The 22,821-nt window shown below is 37.2% G+C and overlaps 1 protein-coding gene across 9 annotated transcripts in view; it reads right to left on the bottom strand.

Moving 5' to 3' along the window:
* The window catches only part of DMD (dystrophin), a 2,656,945-nt gene that overhangs the window by 1,574,505 nt on the left and 1,059,619 nt on the right, over positions 1–22,821 (bottom strand). For all 9 annotated transcript variants that reach the window (XM_027533579.1, XM_027533577.1, XM_027533571.1 and 6 more), the window contains one exon: positions 10,360–10,479. In XM_027533579.1, coding sequence (XP_027389380.1) covers positions 10,360–10,479 — 120 coding nt within the window. The remainder of the gene's footprint in view (positions 1–10,359; positions 10,480–22,821) is intronic.

A 22,821-nucleotide genomic window follows, 5' to 3' on the forward strand; every position in this document is an offset into this window, starting at 1 on the left:
ATCTTTCTCAAGGACCTGTTAGCCATCCCTTTGAAATGTAATTATCAAGAAAGATAGGGCCCATGTCTTCCAGACTCTGTGGGAGGGTAGGAGCCTAACTTTGATAAGGGACAATTAGCAAACACAAAATGGCTTAATCACATTGACCATCCAACCTTTTAATGTGCTCTAATCTTTTTACACTAGCTCATTCCAGCACTTAACAATTCTCCCACCTTTGGTTCACTGGACCAGAGTTCAGTCTCTCTCCCCTACTACAATAGTCTTTGACCCGTCAATGCAATAATCTTGAATAATTTGTTTTCTCGCCAGTTTAATCATCTGGTACAATTTTTATTTTACGATACTACCAGTATCAAAAATATTAAAAAGCTATAGTAATTAAGACAATGCCGCATTGACATAAGTATAGGCAGATGTACACACAGAAGTAGAGTCCATAAAGTGAGGCATACATGTATTTGCATTTGACTAAAGGTGATGCTGCGGAACACTGTTTGCAATAAGTCATGCTCTTTCAGTTGGATCTAAATAGGAAAAAAATGGACATTCAATCCTTTATCACACCAGAAATATGAGATGGAATGTACCATGAAAGGTCAAACAATAAAGTACCTATACGGCCCTCCAGGAAAATATCTTCTAGGTCTTAGAGTAGGAAATGCTACTTTTAAACTCGAGACAAAAATACACTAACCATAGCAGAAAAATATTGAAGTGGGATATAATGATTTTAAAACTTCTGTTTATTAAATTAGTAATTCATTAAGGAATAAAAAGATAAGGTACTTAGCGAAAACAAACAAACAAACAAACAACTTGTAATATAGGTAACAAACAAAGGATTATCATCCAGAATATATATTTTGAAAATAATCACGTCACTAAGAGAAATATAAAAAACTCAGTAGAAAAACAGGCATTTCAAAAATGAGGTCTTTCAAATAACCAACTGAAATAAACTGAAATTGTGCTCAACTTCATGAGTCATCAGTACATGCAAATTAAAACAAGAGATGTCATTATACAATTATCAGAAAGGGTCAAATTAAAAATTTGACAGTATCAAGTAGTAAAGAAGATGTAGAGCAATTTGTATCTTTATTGACTATTGAAGAGAAAAAACTGTATAAACCAACTTTAGAAAACTCTAGTAATACGTATAAAGCTAAATATACATATATTCAATGATCCAGCAATTCCAATCCTGGCTGGATATCCAATATAAAAGCATACAAATATTCACCAAAAGATATGTATAATTATTTTCATAGCAGAATTATTTGTCATGGTCCTATACTTCAAACAACCCACATTTTCTTAACAGTAGGTTGTATAATTAAACTGTGGTATATTCATAAAAAGAAAAATTAATGAACTAGTGCTATTAATATAAGCAACATGAATGAATCTCACAAACAATGTTGAGTGGAAACAGTCATGAATCAATCTATTATGCAATTCCATTTACATTAAGTGAGAAATACAGCAAAATTTATCTGAGGTATTATAAATCAGGATAGCTGCTGCTGCTGCTGCTGCTGCTGCTGCTAAGTTGCTTCAGTCATGTCTGACTCTGTGCGACCCCATAGATGGCAGTCCACCAGGCTCTGCCGTCCCTGGGATTCCCCAGGCAAGAACACTGGAGTGGGTTGCCATTTCCTTCTACAATGCATGAAAGTGAAAAGTGGAAGTGAAGTCGCTCAGTCATCTCAGACTCTTCGTGACCCCATGGATTGCAGCCCACCAGGCTCCTCCACCCATGGGATTTTCCAGGCAAGAGTACTGGAGTGGGGTGCCATTGCCTTTTCCAAATCAGGATAGAGGTGGGACCAATTTATGACTATGACCATGTGAAGTCTTCAAGCTTTAATTATGATTTGTGTACTTTTCAGAGTACTCCAATAAAAAAATTGTGCCATAGTATAAAAGATTTTTTTCAGAGATCAACAGGGCCAGAATTCTTTTTAAAGTATATGAGAATTAACACTTAATATTCATGAAGAATATTATCATTCTAACATACTTGCATATATACCCCTATGCTGCTGCTGCTGCTGCTAAGTCGCTTCAGTCGTGTCCGACTCTGTGCGACCCCATAGATGGCAGCCCACCAGGCTCCCCCGTCCCTGGGATTCTCCAGGCAAGGACACTGGAGTGGGTTGCTATTTCCTTCTTGAATTCATGAAAGTGAATCTTCTAAAGGTCATGACATAATTTTCTCCGACGAAACTGAGAGATCAAGACAAAGCCTAAGCAGTCTCAGCTCTGCCACTTGCAAACTACATGAACTTGGATTTAGCCTCATTACACATAGGCTTTCTCATTTGTGAAACAGAAATAGCATTACATACATACTATATACGATTCTTAGGAAATAATGAGCACACAGAACTGCTAATAATTATAATTACTGCTTCATGGGCAACAGTTGTTGACACTTTGCTCAGTGAAAGTATTTCTGCCACATCTATTTTTATTTTAAACATGCTTTTTATTTGGCAAATACAAAATTAGAGACCAGAGAAGGACATCAAAATTATTTTCTTATGTATTCTTCTTCATAAATAACCTCTATTTCTTAATTCTGCAGGATTTAACATTTCATAGCCTTTTTTCCCCACACTAATTATTCCAAAGGTATGTAGCATAAACACTTTTCGTTCCACATCCCAGTTCCATAGCTCAGATGGTAAAGAATCTGCCTGCAACACAGGAGATCCCGGTTCAGTTCCTGGGTTGGAAAGATCTGCTGGAGAAGGGATAGGCTACCCACTCCAGTATTCTGGCCTGGAGAATTCCATGGACTGTATAGTCCATGGGGTTGCAAATAGTCAGACATGACTGAGCAACTTTCAACCAGTTCCAAGCCATGACAGACAAGGGGACATTTTAGCCTTTCTGAAGAGTTACTTTTTAGTAGACTATTTTCCCTCCAAACAACAGAGGCACAATCATAGTATATGCTGCTGCTGCTGCTGCTAAGTTGCTTCAGTCGTGTCTGACTCTGTGTGACCCCATAGACGGCAGCCCAGCAGGCTCCTCCATCCATGGGATTTTCCAGGCAAGAGTACTGGAGTGGGGTGCCACTGTCTTCTCCAAATCATAGTATATAGATGGCACCAAAAAGGGAATGATCATTACTATATGATACCACCTTCACAAATGAAAATCTGAACTCAGTCTGCTACATGAGGTAGCACTTTTCAAGCAGACATGATGAACATGAGTATTCTAAGTGCCAGGAGTAGCTTGTACAAAGGTGATATACAGAGGATCAGAAACAGCCTGGAGGAAGAGACTGTAGGTTGAGGGCTATGAGGGGTATAATAGGAGGTAAATGTTGAGAGACAGGTCAGGGGGGGCAGTTATTCACTGTAGGACTAAGTGATAATAGTCTCTGGAGAACAGTGTTACTTAGGATTTAGCAGAGGAGAAACTCTATTATGTAAGCTCTTGAAATTCTGTACTGACTTTAATGTGAAGATTGGATTGAAGCAAGGTAAGAATTCAGGCAAGGGTTTCCAGGGGTTGCAGGTAGGGCCCTATCTTGGGAAATAGTAACAGGAACCAAGATGAAGCACTGAATATGAGCGACGGCGCAGCAGTGTTTTCACTGATTATGTGACAGGCTCGTCAGAGAATGGAAAGAGATGCGTCCGGAATGCCTCCAGCTTTCTGGCATAGGTGTCAAGGTGAATGGTGGTGCAATAACAAAACTGGGGGAGTCAGTAAAAGAGCAAGTTTAGAGGCAAGTAGGACACAATCAGTTAAATTTCACCTTGCTGTATTTGAGGTCCATTTTGAACTTCACAGGGCACATATCCAGCAGAAAATGGGAGAGAAAAAATTGCGCTCAGGAAAGAGGTCTGGGCAGAAGACATACAGGCTTATCAACTTGTGCCTACTTTTGATAGCACAACTTTCTGAAGTAAAACAGAGAAAATGTCTTCCTTTTTCAATAAGATAAAACTGCTCACATGTACCTTATCTCTGCTTAAGTTTTCCTTAAAATTAAATAACTCCTGGCTCTATGAACTTTCTTTACAGGTTGTCATTCTCCCTGAAAAATTCAGTTAAGATATTAAAAGTGTATCCGAACCAGCTCAGAACATAATTATTAGTCCTTATAATCTAGACATTACGCTGTATCCAAGATCACATTTACTAAGAATTTATGTCATAATGCTTTGATTTAATCTTAAATTTGTATCAAAGTTCAGTTGGTCTCTCTTTTTCCCCTCCTTCCATACACACACACACACACACACACACACACATCCATACATATGGATAAAATGTAAATGTATATATGAGCATGTACTTGCATTTGTATAACTGTATGTATATAGTGATATGTGTGTACATGTGTATATATGCACACACATGCATCCTCTCACATGTATAGATGGGGACTGAGATCTTTCTTATCAAAAACTTAACTAAGCAGTAAACTTTCAATCAGTAAATATGCCTATTCTGATTAAAAACATGAAAGACAAGTATATGACACTTGTATGTGACATTCTAACTTCACAGGACATTTCTATAAAACTTCTAAAGTCATTTAAGAGAGGAACTCATCCAGTAACCACTCACATGGGGGCAAAATTTACACCGTGCCCCAACTATATCATCAAATGTATTCTTGTCCCCAAACTTTCTGACTCTGAGGATTGAATAAAGGGGTCCAATCATTTTCAGCACAATTATCTCACACATGAATCAGATAACAGGAAGGAATATATTAAAACACAGACATTCACCACCAACCCACATAGAAAAAGGAAGGCTCACTGTATCCATAGACATCTCATGAGAGACTTTGCAAAATACTTCAAGGAAATCAAAACATTTTCTATTTATTCCATTCTACTGGGTCAACCAACTTGATATAGCCACCAAAGAATGTGTCTTGATAATACCACATAATATTTGCACAAATTGTTCAATGTCATTTGATATCAAGTTGGTTTTCATGTCTTGATTTCAGTGAGTGTATCCTAGTTCTTAGAGACCTTTCTAAACTTTGAAAATTATTCTTTTATGCAATAAAATTTTTTAAGTTCACTAGATGAACAAGAAACTATACATGTGTGCATAGCCTTATGTTACTAATCTGCTCTAAAACTGTACTTTCTAGGTTATTCTTCTTCAAAAGAGGCTACTTGAATGTATCCATTCTTTTGACATATCTTTAATTCTCCAAAATTTTAGACAATAGCTTTAAGATTGAGGTCATTTAGCAAAATAATCCACATTTTTTATATGCCAGAAACCCTCACAAGTCTGTGGCCTTAGACACATTTAATATGTTTAGCTTGACACTCAAGTGTTAAACCTGTATAGAAGAACATGTCTAAAAATGAGATTTTAATAGTTCTACCTTTTATCAGGAAAATGTTTTCATTAGAGTATCTTCTGTAAAAGCTATTGGCCTCACCAGGTTTCTGAATCTTTTTTCACGAGAAACAGCTATCTCCCTAGAACAATAGGCTTCCTTTATGCTCTATTTATAGTCTTTTTTCAGTTTTCAAATGCGAAAATACCATAGGACCTATGCACCTCCGAAACACCTCCCTTATTTTGTTTCAGTTTTTGCTCAAATGCCACCTTCTCAGCAAAGTTTCCCTTGACCTCCTCCATGTAAAACTGCTTCCTTCTCCAGTCTATTTTCCCTTATAGTTTTCAGCACCTTTTTCATAGTATAAATCTTGCTTAGGTATTCTGATGCTTGCTGGAATGTAAGCTTTAGAGAGAAACGATTTATGTTTTGTTCATACTTAACCTCAAAGCTTAGACTTCTGGCTGGTGCCTAGTAGGTACTCAATACATATCTGTTGAATGAATGAATAAATATAGTATTTCTATCTGAAATACCTTCCTGCTCTCTACTGTTGTCTAATCAATTTCTATTAATCTTCAGAGTTCACTTTCTGCCACTTGGGTAAGCCTTTCTTTACCTTCTGGAGCAAGATAAAAGTCATCTAGTAAGGTATATATCTGTCACACTGAACTCATCATGACCAAAATTTTACACTTAATTGCATTTAACTAGTGTAGGTCCAGGAGTGCAGGTACCATGACTGTGTTCCCCACCCATTCCCATAATGGTGGTCCCAGTCACCATCTTGGCAGAAGGCTGTTGCTCAACACATGTTTGTTGACTGAATGAATTATTGTGGAGTTTAGTATCACACATTTAAGTCTAGCTCTTAGATGAGGCCCTGTCTACCTACCAAGCCTTTGCTAGCTCCAATCTTTTGAACTTCATTACTGCAACCAAACTGGCTCTTTTTCAATTCCTTGAGAATTCCATGGCCTCCCTCATAGCTCAGATGGTGAAGAGTCTGACATTTGGGAGACCCGGTTTTGATCCCTGGAAAAAGAAATGACAACCCACCCCGGCTCTCTTGTTTGGAAAATCCCATGGACAGAGGAGCCTGGTGGGCTATAGTCCATGGGGTCCCAAAGAGTTGGACATGACTGAGTGACTAACACTTTCACTTTTTAGAGTGCCATGCTCACTTGATATACTGTTTCTCCTTCCTGGAAACCATGTGCACATCCACCAATCCCCTTATACATATACTTCATACAGTTCCATCCAATGTGTCTTTTAGATCATAAACATCACTTTCCTAGGGAATCATTTCATGCTTTCAAGCTTCAGCTTAAGTCAGACTAATCTGCTGTCACAAAATTTTTTTCCTTTCCCTAATAGAAATAAGTTATGTCCATTATTAAATATTTTCTCATTTTTGTAAATCATGTAATTAGTGTTTATTTCCTCTGTTAGATTGCAAGTACCAAGACAGCAGCCACCAGGCCTACCAAGATGACCAAGGATGACAAGGAATCAGCATTTGAATTCATAATGGGAGCCTAATAAATGGCTACACTCATTTCAAGGTTCCAAGGAAGGCAACATGCTTGCAAATTACCCATTTCTGACCCAGGAAGGCAGAACAAATTCTCTTTTTCGCTCACCATTTTACCTCTGTTACCCAGCATAATCCCTCTGACATAGTAAAGACATTAAAAGTAATCATCAAAAAAAAAAAGGAAAAAGAAAGAGCTATGGTAATATCTTCCATGACTGAAGCTGCCAAGTAAATTACTTACCTTAGTTTTTAGCCAAGCTATTTCTCAGGAAAATTAGTTAACTGGCATCACTGCTTATAAATCTACTGATATCACAGAAACCTCTAAAGCTAAGGACAAGTTTCTGACCTGTGGTGACATTGCTGAGGGACAAGCTGAACCTCTGAGAGACAGAATCAAATTAATTTACAAGAGACTGCACTTTTCAGAGTATTATCCTTCATAAGTCATGCCATCTTTCAGAATCCCTAAGCATATGTTCTGACCTAACTTTGTTTTTCTTCAAACCTTTTAAAAAGAAGACTTCTAAAAGTCTTTTAAAGTTAGAGAAAAATCTAACTTCTAACAGAGTTCACAGAACTAAGTCAATACATGTAAAGATATTCCATGAGGAGTATTTTTAGAATTCTAACTCAAGATGGGAAGCACATCTCTCTCTCTCTGTTACTGAATTACATCAAAGACTTCCTTTCCGAGTCTTCCCCCATCTGTATCTCTTTCCTAAAGACACTGGGTATCCATTTTGAGGCTCTGATACTTCTACAAGTTGGAGAGAAATGGGTTAAGGCATTGTGGTGACATGGGAGGTCTGGGGGGAGAAAGAAGGTGTGGGATGACCAGACCTTACTTCAACCAAAGCTCTTAAGGATTCTTCCTGCCAGTTCCTCCACCCACTGTACTGAGTCCATATGCTGCTGCTAAGTCGCTTCAGTCGTGTCTGACTCTGCGCAACCCCAGAGACGGCAGCCCACCAGGCTCCCCCGTCCCTGGGATTCTCCAGGCAAGAACACTGGAGTGGGTTGCCATTTCCTTCTCCAATACTGAGTCCATATACCTGTTTCTTTTTCCTAAAATTTTTACTATTACTTCTAACAGAATTCCTCAGGGCCCAGTATGAAGCATGGTAGTTCAGTCTCTGAAGTATACATAGACTTCTTCTCACACACACAGAGGGCATTTGTGTTGGTGTTCAAGTGACTCCTCTAATGTATTTATCTTTTTACTCTTTATTATTTCTTCTCTCCTCCTCCTTTTCTATCAACTTCTCACCCTCTTCTCTTTCCTTATAAAAATTAAACTAGGTAAGATAAGATTGTATCACTCGTAAGGGACCTAAAAAAGAATTACCAAAATTTCAAAGTCAAATGAGAGCCCAGTATTTCAGGGCAATTCAAACCACGGGTTAAATAAGGCATACAATTTAAACATGGATGGATTCCTCTGAGACTGAGGAAACTGTTGGAATAGGAAGAGAGGCTAAAGCAGTGGCCTCCTCACCACTGAAGTCCCTTAACTCTGCTCTTTTAGACACTAGTCAAGATTATCTAAAATCAGGTGACAGTACAGGAAACGAGGTATCACAAGGGGAAACGAGGTTAAGGGGGAAAGAGGAGACTGGGAGGCTATTTTCAACACTAATTAAGGGGGAGGCAATCACGGACAAATATGAACTGAGTTTGTGTGAATCGGGAACAGCCAATACGTGCACAGCTATCTTAGTAGATGTTTCTGGGTCAAAGAATTAAAGGCAGAAAGTATGGTTTAAAAAATGAGAGTAAGTAGGATAATAAATATAGAAAACCTTAGGGCCACCACTCTTAATTTATTACCTAAGATCTAACCCAGTCACCATCTGTGAGTGCTCTGGACTGCTTTTCAAGGTGGCCTAGTCCCACAGGCATCACCTTGGAATAATTATATTCTAAAGCTAGTTGTACTAGGTCTGGTGATGCCAGACTGAATGTTTTTCCGTTGTTATTTTCACTGGAAATACTCTATGACTTAGAAAAGTTTCTGTTTTTGTTTTGTTTTGTTTTGTTTTGTTTTTAAACTAGTCACCCATCTAACCTCTGCCTCCAGGCCTTCTTTCAACTTTTCTGAAAATGTCTAAGAAACACTGAATATTAGATTTTTACCTATTTGTAAATAGTCACAGTTATTGTATCAGAACTATGGAATTTCTTAAGATGGGTGTAGCAGCAGCCTGTCAGTCCTTTAGCAAGTCATGTGTGTGTGTGTGTGTGTGTGTGTGTGTGTGTAAAACAAATCTGATCACATATACAATGAGACATTATATTATTGAGTGGCATAAACCTTTTTAGATCTGTAATCCTCGCAATTTCATTGAAACATAAGCAATTAACATGAATCACTAGTATATATTAAATGCTCAATTGTAGCAGTTCAACAGCTTTGTCTTTCTCATTTAATGATGGAGAGTGAGATAACATTGTTGGAGATAGAAGTCTAAAGCAGTAACCTTAGGAAATGACATTTCACTGGGATTAAAAAAAAATACAATTCACACAAAAAGAGAAGAAAACAGAGATAAGGCTTTAAGAAATCGTGTTATAGGTTAGGTAAGAGAAACTAGGTTTAGAACAATCTTGGCCTTATAAAGCTATCTAAACCCACACTGATTGGATCCTGAGACATGTCAGACTAGTGGCCCCTAACCATCACAAAGAAAGGCAGGCATTTGGTGGGTACAATGAATGCCTCAAATATAATCTGTGGTTGTTTAAATATGTGAATGTATGTTTTACATTCTGAACAATAAACTGCTGTATTTTTCCTTAATGTTGATGGTTTGGTATATGCATATACACATTGTTGAAATTAAAAAAAATACAATACAACTTTATCATTTTCAATTAGGAGGGAAATATAAAAATATGAAAATATTCACATTATCCTTTATCAATATGTATGAGTTAAGTTTCCAAGGACACAATTACTATGAGTCAGATTGAATGAGAGACTGATAGGCTAAGTGTCTGCTCCAACAAACTTCCATGATTTAAAAATTCGGCTACATCCTCAATGAGACTTAAAACTGAAGGCTTCCAGAAATAAACATAATGAAGGTGTTAGACTTTTTATTTGATTAAATGTGATCCTTTTTGTGTTCTTTTTTTAACCTTTGTCCTCAGATTGCAGGCTTGAAGAGAACATAAATAATATTCGACTACCAGTTATCTCATATATGGTATTCAACTATAATTAAAAAACAAATCTGCAGTTATGTATTTCCCCAAAGGCCAAGAAGCTGCTATGAACAAACAGCAAATACTGAAAAGGAATTATGTACAAATGTCCCACAGATGAGACATAATTTGAATCAATTCAAATAAATACATTGCATGCTTAATATTTGCCATATACAAATTCTGTTTTAAATATTCTAAATATTTTCTGAATTGCAATTAATTACTTTGAATGACATATTTACTGTATTAAAGAAAATAATCTGACCTTAAGTTGTTCTTCCAAAGCAGCAGTTGCATGATCACCACTAGACTCATCTACAACCACCACCATGTGCGTGAGAGAATTGACTCTGACTTGTTCCTGTTCTAGGTCTTCTTGAAGCACCTGAAATATAAAATTGTAAAAGGAAATTAAAAGTCTCCTGCTCTGTATGCCAAGAAACATTTTTCCCCAAATGAATGTAATTCATTTCTGCCATTTCTGCTTTGAGTAATGCAATTTTTATTAGACTAGAACCATTTCAAGCAAATTTTCTGCTATCGTGCTCAGCAAGATTTGTACATTTTTGTCAACTGAATGTGAAAGTAAAGGGAGAGAAAGCATCTGCTGATAAAGGCATACTAAGATGTGCTGTCCTTTATCCCACTTCCTGTCACCTTTTCAAGGACTGTTCTCCTAAAACACCTGGCTGCCTCGAGCGTCTTCAGTGTCTCCTCTACAGTTCTCCATTAACAACCAAAACAAAACAAACTCTTGGCCCCCAAAACCCCTATCGCTTCTGCCTTGTTATATGTTCCTCTTCACTAAAAAATTGTGTTTTCTAGTTACTCTTTCCACTCCCTTACCCTACTATACCCTTTACTCATTATCCCATTAAAACATCTCTTATAAAGGTTGCCATCAACCTCCAGGTTCCCAAATCTACTAGCCATTTTGTGATACCATTTTAATTGACATTCCAATTACCAACCTAATTAACCACTCCATATTGGACCTTCTCTCTTCTTGAGTTGCAGGCACCACCCTTACCTGATTATCCTTTCATCTCACTAAGAACTGCTTTTTAGTTTCTTTGCTGGTTCCTTCTCCTCCGCTCAGCTATAAATCAGATGGCATTCCCCTGGATAAAAACCAATGTGGTCCCATGACACTAAGAAGGAAAATCCAAATTATGTAACCAGAAATCCTTATATGATCTAGTACCTTCCTTCCTCTCTAAAGTAACTGCATACCATTCTCACCCTCTGACACTATGTTTCAGTCATACTTATCTGCTCTCTCTTTAACAGTGTGTCAAGCTGTTTGCTTTACCCCCAATTGCTCTTCTTCCATATCTTTAAATAATTTCTCCTTCTTATCATTCAGGACTCAGTTTAACCATCACCTACTCAGAAAGGCTTTTCATGAAGATGCTACCCAAATTTGCTTCTGAGTTACCATTTCTACAACTTTTTATTAACTCAAATCATACAGTTTATCTGTTTCATTTTAAAAATTTATTTAATTGAAGGATAACGGCTTTACAGTGTTGAGTTGGTTTATGCCAAACATCAACATGAATCAGCCATTGGGATACATATGTCCCCTCCATCTTGAGCCTCCCTCCCACCTCCCACCCCATCCTACCCTTCTAGGTTGTTAGAGAGCCCTGGTTTGAGTTCCCTGAGTCATATAACTTTTTTAACCTCTCATTTTCATATTTGGATTTTTCTTCTGTATTAGTCATGTGTTGTTTATCTTTACGTACTGGAATATAAGGTCCATTAGAACAGAGACACTCTCTGTCCTTCTCACTACATTTCATATAACTAAAGATCAATGATTTTTTATTGAATGAACAGCACCACGTGCAGGGGTGAGAGCAATATGCACAGATGAGTTTGGCCCTTCTTGACTGCGTAAAGACTACAATCTAATGGGTAAGATTCTATTTTTTTAATGTTTAATTACAATTACACTATCAAACATATATAACCCCAAACAGTATTCCAATATTTAAAAAATCAGTGTATAGATTTCTTATAAAGATAAACAGGGGAAGGCAGAGAGGAATAAATAGATGGTAAATAGAGGAGGACTAAACAGAGGAGACCATTCTAAATCCAAGACACCTGGCCTGGGAGCTCCAGTTCCACCAAGATCTTATCACGCTACACTAATTATTACCTGGAAATGACTAAATGAGTATGTAAAATTCCTAATCATCTACTCTGCTTCTTAGAATATGTTATTATATATTACAAGAAAGAAGAAGTAGGTTTGAGACAAAATCTGTTGTGCATGCACATGTGCTAAGTCACTTCAGTCATGTCTGACTCTTTGTGACCCCATAGACTGTAGCTCACCAGGCTCCTCTGTCCATGGCATTCTCCAGGAAAGAATTCTAGAGTGGGTTGCCATGCCCTCCTCTAGGGGATCTTCCTGACCCAGGGATCAAACACCAGTCTCCCACATTGGAGGCAGATTCTCTACCATCTGAGCCACCAGAGAAGCCCACAAAGCCTGTTAGTTTCTAGAAAACCTGCAGTCCCTACAGAAAGGCTGCCTGGAACCTATGGGACTTGCTCTTAGTTATTCAAACTGTATGGCAGGTGTAAGGGAACCTAAGAGGATTAGCTACATCACAAATGCGAATGCTGGAGCATTTTTATCCTAGGACTTTTATTTTTCAAGTCTCAACTTTTAGAGCACTATAAAATCACTTACTTTTACTTCCTCTCTCCAGATTTTCATGGTGCATTTTCAAGTGAAGCAATTTAGAATAAAATGACTATGCATCTATTTTGTGTGTGGAGTCTGTACTGCCTATCACGCCTTTGACATTCCAGAGCTTACACTGGTTAATAAAACTCTTTCTGCCGTGAGGCCGAAAATGGAAACATTAACATTCAGAGTTGCCCTTGAAAGTCATGTTTAGTCTGTGTTTTTTGAGTTATATAAGCCAGGACTGGGAACAATTCAAATGTGTCAGCCAGGAATTTTAAAAATAATAACTAAAATAATATTTTGGTGGCCAATATATCATAAACTGGTTTCTTTAATTTGGCCAAGTCATTTTCTTCCCCCTATCACTCAAGCATGAGGGTATATTCAGTTACATATATTAAAGACAATTAGGAAATATTGCTCACATTTTTTACCTTTTTATGATTTTCATATTTTTTTTTTTTAGCAAAGGAAACTGAGAAAGTCATTGCTTGATTCATGAAATACTTATTTTGAAACTCAGGTTGCATCTTTATAAAACATATGTGATCAAATATACTAGTTTTTTTAGATTTCTATTTTATTTTGCTTATCTATTGGTTCTACAATCAGAAATTATATTTTTGCCAAATTGATCAAGGGTTTACATGTTATGCTTTTGCTGAAGTGCTAACACAAATTACCACTAAGCTAGTGGTTAGTGAGTTAATAGCTTTAAAAATCAAATGTGAGAACTACCTGAACTCAAAGGGAGCAGAGGAAAATAAAGGAATATGGAAAAGGTTCTCCACAGTAGATGAAATCTTTAACAGTGCATAGCACTGCAATAAATTAACATATACTGTATTTAAGTCACTTCCAGTATCTCTTTTTCTCTTTTATGACTTCTTCAAATTATATATATATATATATTTTTTTTTTTTACTTGTAATTGGGGATTAAAACAGAAAAGCTTAAATTGACCTTTCTGAACATACTCAACAGCTGCAAGAGAAAACTACTGAAACATTTCAATCATATTCTCTATTTTGCCAGAACTTAACTCCAAAAATAAATATTAATGAATATTATAGTATTAGCTAATTCCCTTATCTGCAAAATACTATCAAATATCCACCAGTGTCCGGACTTAATTTTTAAAAATGAAGTTGTCTCTTAGAAGAAGTGAAAGTGCCATACAGAAAATGGTGGGTTTAAAAGTTAAAATTTTCTGCCAACCTTTCTTTCCATGAATAAGGGCCTTGATCACTGGTATAAAGTATAGCTCCCTGCTTCCCTCTTTGGGAAAACATGGATTCTCAAGGCAATTAATTTTTAAAATATATTAACATTTTAAAGCTAGTTTACAATTAATTTTTAATTAAATATTTACTTCATATGGATTTCAATTTCTCATAGCAGGATTTACACAATGGATATTTACAACTGACTCACTAATTAAACCTGATATATGAGCCAAATTATTTCAAGTACAGATATATCCCCAGAGAAATACAGTAAGCTTTTTGCCTATCAGAAGATAATGTCTTCAGATTAAAATGTTGTAATATGTGATTGTTAAAGCCTGTTTTTCCTTATTAAAAGAATATAAATTATTTATACACACAGATATATACTAGGTGTCTTATTATGTATTTCTTGCCAGAATTTTTATTGAAGTGATGCATTTGTTACACTTACCAGATTTTAAAAAATCTGTCATGGTCCTAATTAAATTTCTATACCATTACTTGATACAAATGTCAGCAATGTTTGTTTTCTAATGTCAACTAAGAATCTTTTTTTTCGTTATGACAAGAGAAAAGGCCAACAGTGAAATGTAACATTAAAAATGCTTAGATTTGGCCAACTTAGATTCTGTTATACCCCTGTAAATAACTCTATTTCTTATAAATTACTATATATTTAAAAAATCTGATAAAATTTGTTGTTCCCTTAGTACATATTCACATTTTATGACTTAAGTATGACTTTTCTTCTATTTCCTTCAAATGTTTCAGTGGTACTGAATTCTTGCCCTGCTGCTGCTGCTAAGTCACTTCAGTCGTGTCTGACTCTGGGCGACCCCATAGACGGCAGCCCATCAGGCTCCTCTGTCCCTGGGATACTCCAGGCAAGAATATTGGAGTGGGTTGCCATTTCCTTCTCCAATGTATGAAAGTGAAAAGTGAAAGTGAAGTCGCTCAGTCGTGTCCGACTTCTGGCGACCCCATGGACTGCAGCCTACCAGGCTCCTCCATCCATGGGATTTTCCAGGCAAGAGTACTGGAGTGGGGTGCCATTGCCTTCCCTTGGTAACAGTATATGGTAAACAACAGGAAACAGGAAAAAACACTGGTTGCCTATGCACATAGTTTATTTTATTGTTTCTTTTACTTTAAAAGGAACCTGCCAACACTTGCAAGTCCTACATACACACAAACATACCTAGAAATGACACAGGTCATTGGTTCTGCACTGATTCTAAGGCCATCTCCTGCCTCCTCACATATCACTTTATATTAATATTATTAGAAATATGCTTAATAAACTATTAAGTAATTCATAGTTTTAGCTTATCCAACTAAATGTACACAAAATGAAAGGCTATATTCAGTACAAACTGTGCAAAAATATTAAGAAACCAGAATAGTTTCTAAGAACATGGGGTAAGTGTAACATTTGGGAAAGTACAATCTTAGACAATCCAGCTTAGGAACCAAAAAAATCCCTAGATACTTATGAACAATTAGTTAATACAATAATCTGGACATAAATAGATTTTATTTTCAAATAAAAACATCCCAGGCAAACCAGAAAACTGGTGAGTAGGCAGTATATCATTCTCATCACCTTTTCTCTTATGGCTATTCTTATATCCTTCTTTTGATCATCTCTACACTGGACTAGGCTCTGTATTCCCTATTCTATCTATTCACTGAATGAAATGACTCAGAAATAATTGACCATTTTATTTTCAGTCCAATATTGACGTTAATAAGCCTGACTGGTCACTGTGCTGTCTAGTCCCTCATGAGGATCTATTTACAGTATGCAATTTTATTATCAATTTGCTAAATATTTTAAATAAGTTTCCTCACCAGGTTCTCCTAGAAGAGCTTTTATTTAGATACCTACTTATTTAACCATTATATTATAGCTATATTAGTCTTTATAACAGAATTCATTTTTTACCTTTTTGTTAGAAATAAATGTTTATATTTTTTCCCACTCCTAAGCTACAAGAGTGAGGGGCAGGGCACTAAAGAACATTTCAATGATGTTTTTTTTAAAAGAAAACAATGATTACCAATTTCAAGAAGGAGGCTCAATAAATGTGAAAAATTGTAAAAACAGAGCTGACCATTAATGTGCCCATGTATCTTTCAGAATATATGTGAAAAAGAACACAGAATGACAAAAAAATGTGTGTATGGTTAAAGGTGTGGGAACTAATGTCAGAATTCCTAGGTTTGATTCCTTCAGGTATTGCTAACCAGCTATGTGACCTTCTGAAAGTTTCCAACCACACCAAACATCAGCTTTCTAATTTTCAAAACTAGGATAATAAATGTGCCTATTTCATTAGATTGGAGAAGGAAATGGCAACCTACTCCAGTACTCTTGCCTGGAAAATGCCATGGACAGAGGAGCCTGGCAGGCTACAGTCCATCGGGTTGCAAAAGAGTTGGATACAACCGAAGCAACTTAGCATGCACGCATGCAATCTTTCACTTTTTCTTTCCCTGGTGAATAGTAAGAGTGCCTGAAGAACTACAGACAAAGGTTCGTAACATTGTGCAAGTACCAGTGAACCAAAGTCACCCCAAAGAAAAAGAAATGCACAAAGGCAACATAATTGACTGAAAAAAGTGAAAGTCGCTCAGCTGTATCTGACTCTCTGCAACCCCATGGACTCTACATTCCATGGAAGTAGCCTTTTCCTTCTCCAGGGGATCTTCCCAAGCAAGGGATTAAACCCAGGTCTTCCACACTGCGGGCAAATCCTTTACCAGCTGAGCCACAAGGAAAGCCCTATTTTAGCATAGACCAACTCAATTAAGTGAGGAATAGAGTTTTTGCTTTCCTTCTTGTTTTACCCTCTGCAGAGGGCAGAAACATCTAATGAATAAGCATTATTGAAGAAATAAGGTATTAAAAAATAAATAAAGTTGGTATCTGTAAGATGAAGGGGTCTTGGATAGTTACATTTTAGTAGATGCACTGATGTACTTTAAAACAGGGCTATAACATTTTGAGCCATGTAACTGACTCAGTGCTCAATAGTTTCTGAGTCACCTATTAGCTGGAATCACTTGATTTTTTAAAATACAAACATGGGTATGGACTGTACTTTTTTAAATTAAATTGAAGTAATGGCATTATCTCATATGTGAGGTTATCCTTGGGATCTGTTACTTGTTTACAGTATTTATATGGAATTATATGTCTTCTCAACTACATTAAAAAAATTAAAACTGAGTATCATCTGTACAGTACTCTGTAGACCATAAAGTGTGATGCTGCCCTTTTCTAAATAACTCATCACTTCTTTACATCATAAGATGATTATTACCATACTAATCAACTTCATTTGGGTAAAAGTCATGTCTTATACAATAGTAGCACCTAAGATAATATATATAATTCTGGGTATCAGGGTTATGCAGTTACTTAGTAAATAATTTTATCAACAGTATAAGATAGGTATTCACATCATCATCATCATCATCCTAACTTCATACCTGGAGAAACTGAGGCATGACATAGTTAAGAAACTTTACAAAGTCATTCAGCTCACAGAACTATGTTTTGAACCTAGAGAGTATGGCTTCAGAATCTGTGATATAATCCCTCTCACATAAGAGATATTAATATTGATGAAATAAGCATAAGACATAGATATACGTTTCATATAATTCCACATCATAAGGCACATAAACAGAAACTTAAAAGCTCCTGTGTGTAACAGTGTGTGTGTACTCAGCTGAGTTTCAGGTTTTATCTCCCTAGAGATACTTGAATTCAACCTATTACATCTGAAAAATTACTAACACAAAACTTGCTTTAAACACACACACAATAGTTGGGTCTTCCTACATGCTTTTACTGTTTGAAAGAAATGCTAATGTTGTTGTTTGCAGTCACTACATCATGTCCACCTGTTTGTGAACACATGGACTGCAGCACACCAGCATGCCCTGTCCTTTGCTATCTCTCAATTTGCCAAAAACTCATGTCCATTAAGTTGGTGATGCCTTCCAATCATCTCATCCTCTGTCCTTCCCATCTACTCCTGAGCTCAATCTTTCCCAGGATGATGGTCTTTTTTAATAAGTCTCTTCTTATCAGGTAATCAAAGTATTGGAGTTTTAGCTTTGGCATCAGTCCTTTCAATGAATACTCAGGGTTGATTTCCTTTCAGTTTAGTTCAGTAACCCAGTCGTGTCTGAATCTTTGTGACTCCATGCACCACAGCACACCAGGCCTCCCTGTCCATCACCAACACTGGAGTTCGCTCAGACTCATCTCCATTGAGTTGGTGATGCCATCCAACCATCTCATCCTCAGTTGTCCCCTTCCCCTCCCGCCTTCAATCTTTCCCAGCATCAGGGTTTTTTCCAAGTAGTCAGTTCTTCGCATCAGGTGACCAAAATATTCGAGTTTCAGCTTCAGCATCAGTCCTTCCAATGAATATTCAGGACTGATTTCCTTTAGGATGGACTGGTTGGATCTCCTTGCAGTCCAAGGGACTCTCAAGAGTTTTCTCCAACACCACAGTTCAAAAGCATCAGTTCCTCAGTGCTCAGCTTTCTTTATAGTCCAACTCTCACATCCATACATGACTACTGGAAAAAACAGAGCTTTGACTATATGGACCTTTGTTGGCAAAGTAATGTCTCTGCTTTTTAATTAGCTGTCTATGTTGGTCATTACTTTTCTTCCAAGGAGCAAGCATCTTTTAATTTCATGGGTGCAGTCACCATGTGCAGTGATTTTGGAGCCCAAAATATAAAGTCTGTCTGTTTCCCCTGTTTCTCCATCTATTTGCCATGAAGTGATGGGACCAGATGCCATGATCTTACTTTTCTGAATGTTGAGTTTTAAGTCAACTTTTTCACTCTCCTCTTTCACTTTCATCAAGAGGTTCTTTAGTTCTTCACTTTCTGCCATAAAGGTGGTGTCATCTGCATATCTGAGGTTATTGATATTTATCCTTGCAATCTTGATTCCAGCTTGTGCTTCTTCCAGCCCAGCATTTCTCATGATGTACTCTGCATATAAGTTAAATAAGCAGGGTGACAATATACAGCCTTGATGTACTCCTTTCCCTATTTGGAACCAGTCTGTTGTTCCATGTCCAGCTCTAACTGTTGCTTCTTGACCTGCATACAGGTTTCTCAGGAGGCAGGTCAGATGGTCTGATATTCCTATCTTTTGAAGAATTTTTCACAGTTTGTTGTGATCCACACAGTCAAAGGCTTTGGTAGAGTCAATAAAGCAGAAATAGACGTTTTCTGGAACTCTGTTGCTTTTTCGATGATCCAATGAATGTTTGCAAATTGATCTCTGGTTCCTCTGCCTTTTCTAAATCCAGCTTGAATATCTGGAAGTTCACGGTTCATGAACTGTTGAAACCTGGCTTGGAGAATTTTGAGCATTACTTTGCTAGTGTGTGAGATGAGGGCAATTGTACAGTACTTTGAACATTCTTTGGCATTGCCTTTCTTTGGGATTAGAATGAAAACTGACCTTTTCCAGTCCTGTGGCCACTGCTGAGTTTTCCAAATTTGCTAGCATATTGACCGCAGCATTTTCACAGCATCAGCTTTTAGGATTTGAAATAGTTCACCTGAAATTCCCTCACCTCCACTAGTTTTTTTCATAGTGATGTTTCCTAAAGCTCACTTGACTTCGCATTTCATTATGTCTGGCTCTAGGTGAGGGATCACACCATCATGGTTATCTGGGTCATGAAGATCTTTTTTGTAAAGTTCTTCTGTGTATTCTTGCCACCTCTTCTTAATATTTTCTGTTAGGTCCATACCATTTCTGTCCTTTATAGAGTCCATCTTTGTATGAAAAGTTCCCTTGGTTATCTCTAATTTTCTTGAAAAGATCTCTAGTCTTTCCCATTCTACTGGTTTCCCTCCATTTCTTTGTATTGATCATGGAGGAAGGCTTTCTTATCTCTCCTTGCTATTCTTTGGAACTCTGTATTCAAATGGGCATATCTTTCCTTATCTCCTTTGCCTTTGACTTCTTTTCATAGCTATATGTAAGGCCTCCTCAGATAACCATTTTGCCTTTTTGCATTTATTTTTCTTGATGTCCTTTCAGTTCAGTTTAGTCACTCAGTCGTGTCTGACTCTTTGTGACCCCATGAATCGCAGCACGCCAGGCCTCCCTGTCCATCACCAACTCCCAGAGTTCACTCAAACTCACGTCCATCGAGTCGGTGATGCCATCCAGCCATCTCATCCTCAGTTGTCCCCTTTTCCTCCTGCCCCCAATCCCTCCGAGCATCCGAGTCTTTTCCAATGAGTCAATTCTTCACATGAGGTGGCCAAAGTACTGGAGTTTCAGCTTTCGCATCATTCCTTCCAAAGAACACCCAGGACTGATCTCCTTTAGAATGGACTGGTTGGATCTCCTTGCAGTCCAAGGGACTCTCAAGAATCTTCTCCAATATCACAGCTCAAAAGCATCAATTCCTCAGTGCTCAGCTTTCTTCACAGTCCAACTCTCACATCCATACATGACCACTAGGAAAACTATAGCCTTGACTAGACAGACCTTTGTTGGAAAAGTAATGTCTCTGCTTTTGAATTTGCTATCTAGGTTGGTCATAATTTTCCTTCCAAGGAGCAAGCATCTTTTAATTTCATGACTGCAATCACCATCTGCAGTGATTTTGGAGCCCCCCAAAATAAAGTCTGACACTGTTTCCACTGTTTCCCCATCTATTTCCCATGAAGTGATGGGACCAGATGCCATGATCTTCGTTTTCTGAATGTTGAGCTTTAAGCCAACTTTTTGACTCTCTTCTTTCACTTTCATCAAGAGCCTTTTTAGTTCCTCTTCACTTTCTGCCATAAGGGTGGTGTCATCTGCATATCTGAGGTTATTGATATTTCTCCCAGCAATCTTGATTCCAGCTTGTGCTTCTTCCAGTCCAGCGTTTCTCATGATGTACTCTGCATATAAGTTAAATAAGCAGGGTGACAGTATACAGCCTTGATGTACTCCGTTTCCTATTTGGAACCAGTCTGTTGTTCCATATCCAGTTCTAACTGTTGCTTCCTGACCTGCATATAGGTTTTTCAAGAGGCAGGTCAGGTGGTCTGGAATTCCCATCTCTTTCAGAATTTTCCAGTTTATTTTGATCTACCTAGGCTTGCCTTAACAGTGATACGTGAATGGCAAATGCTAATCACAAAAACTGTTCTTAATATAAAGTTTTAAGCAGTAATTGGAGGTGCAAGTTACTTTTATTTATATGGCTTAGTTTCTTTATATACTGCTTTTTCCCCTTACTTTTCTCTTGTTAATCATTCCTACTTAGATATTCTCTCCTGCAACCTGTTTTTCATAATGCTGTCTTTTGATATGATCATGGGATCTCCCACCTAGAGGATACATGTTTTTTTCCCCATGGTTCCTATTCACTGCTCCTTGAAGGTCAGGTAATGTCCGTATGGAAACTGATGAAAGAAACAGGACAATATAATTTTCAGGTCTTCTCCATCCTTTCTATAGAAGAATCTTGGAAGAAGGGTTAAGTTTTTAAGCCTAGCATAAAGGGGCAATCAAAATGTGATAGAGGCTAAGACTGAAAACATAAGGGCAAAACAGAGACCTTACTTACAATCTATATGAAGTTCAACCTAACTCACAAGACCAGAATTCTATACACACACACACACAAAAGTTGCAGGATTATGGACTCTATAGTTTCTTTGGCTGGTCCACTGTGCACATCTTGTTCATGAACTGGCCATCTATGGTAGGTAGCCAGCTGATTATTTGATTGCATTGAATGGTTTTGCTTTTCTGCATAACCAAGGCTCACAAGCTTGATTTCTATGAACATACACAAGTATGCCTACTGGTAGTATCTTTTGTGACATTTATAAAAAGATATCAGGATTATAACCACTAAGATATTTGAACAGAGAATGAAACAGAGAAGGAATGAAAAAAAAAAAAAAAAAAGAGTTAGTGAGAGGGCACTGAGATAATATCCCCATGTAAGTTGCTTTAAAGATGTGTTCTTCACCTATATGAGTGCTTTCTTGCTCCTGCTCATGATTATTGCTTATTTAAGTTGTAAGTTTCATGTCTCTGTCAGTGATGAAGCCTCTGTGTGTCACAGAACTAGTCACAAGTAATGAAAGCATTTGCTCCATAAAACATTTACTGATCATCAGTTATGCAATTCACATGCTAAATACTTGGCTAGAACTGGAGAAACACAGAAAAGTCTCTCTGGCTATCTGGCTATAGCATAGTCGTGTTTTTTTTTTTTTCCCCCTAATTATTGATATATTATTTACCTTTACTGCCATAGCTATCAGACATTCACCAAGCACTTTGTGGGGGTAAATGATTGGAAATAAAAATTTCATAGCAGTAACCAATAACACGTACTTCTAACCTTCCTAAAGATGGAAGAGAGCTTACTAATCACTAAAAGCACTGTCTGATTCTATACTATTTGCTTCTACTGCATTATTATGCTTTTTCAGAATCACTTGTCCTCCTCCCAATTATTATATTTCTCTCTTAGTACTGTCTATTTTTTTAAAAAAATCCATCTTGTGTCTCCCAATTGCCCAGTCTCAGAATCTGTTATTTTAAACTGTTTGATAATTCCCTAATTCTAGCCTCTTTGGTTCTGCTGTTGATTTCCAAAATAATTTCCATTGACATTGCTTTCTGTCAGGCTGTATATACTTTCTGCAATATCTTCCTAACATATCCCGGATTCCTGTTCAGCTGTGATCTAATTTATCTAACAAGATGTATTTTCCTAAAATA

Source organism: Bos indicus x Bos taurus, chromosome X (assembly GCF_003369695.1).
Source record: "Bos indicus x Bos taurus breed Angus x Brahman F1 hybrid chromosome X, Bos_hybrid_MaternalHap_v2.0, whole genome shotgun sequence".
Taxonomy (NCBI): Eukaryota; Metazoa; Chordata; class Mammalia; order Artiodactyla; family Bovidae; genus Bos; species Bos indicus x Bos taurus.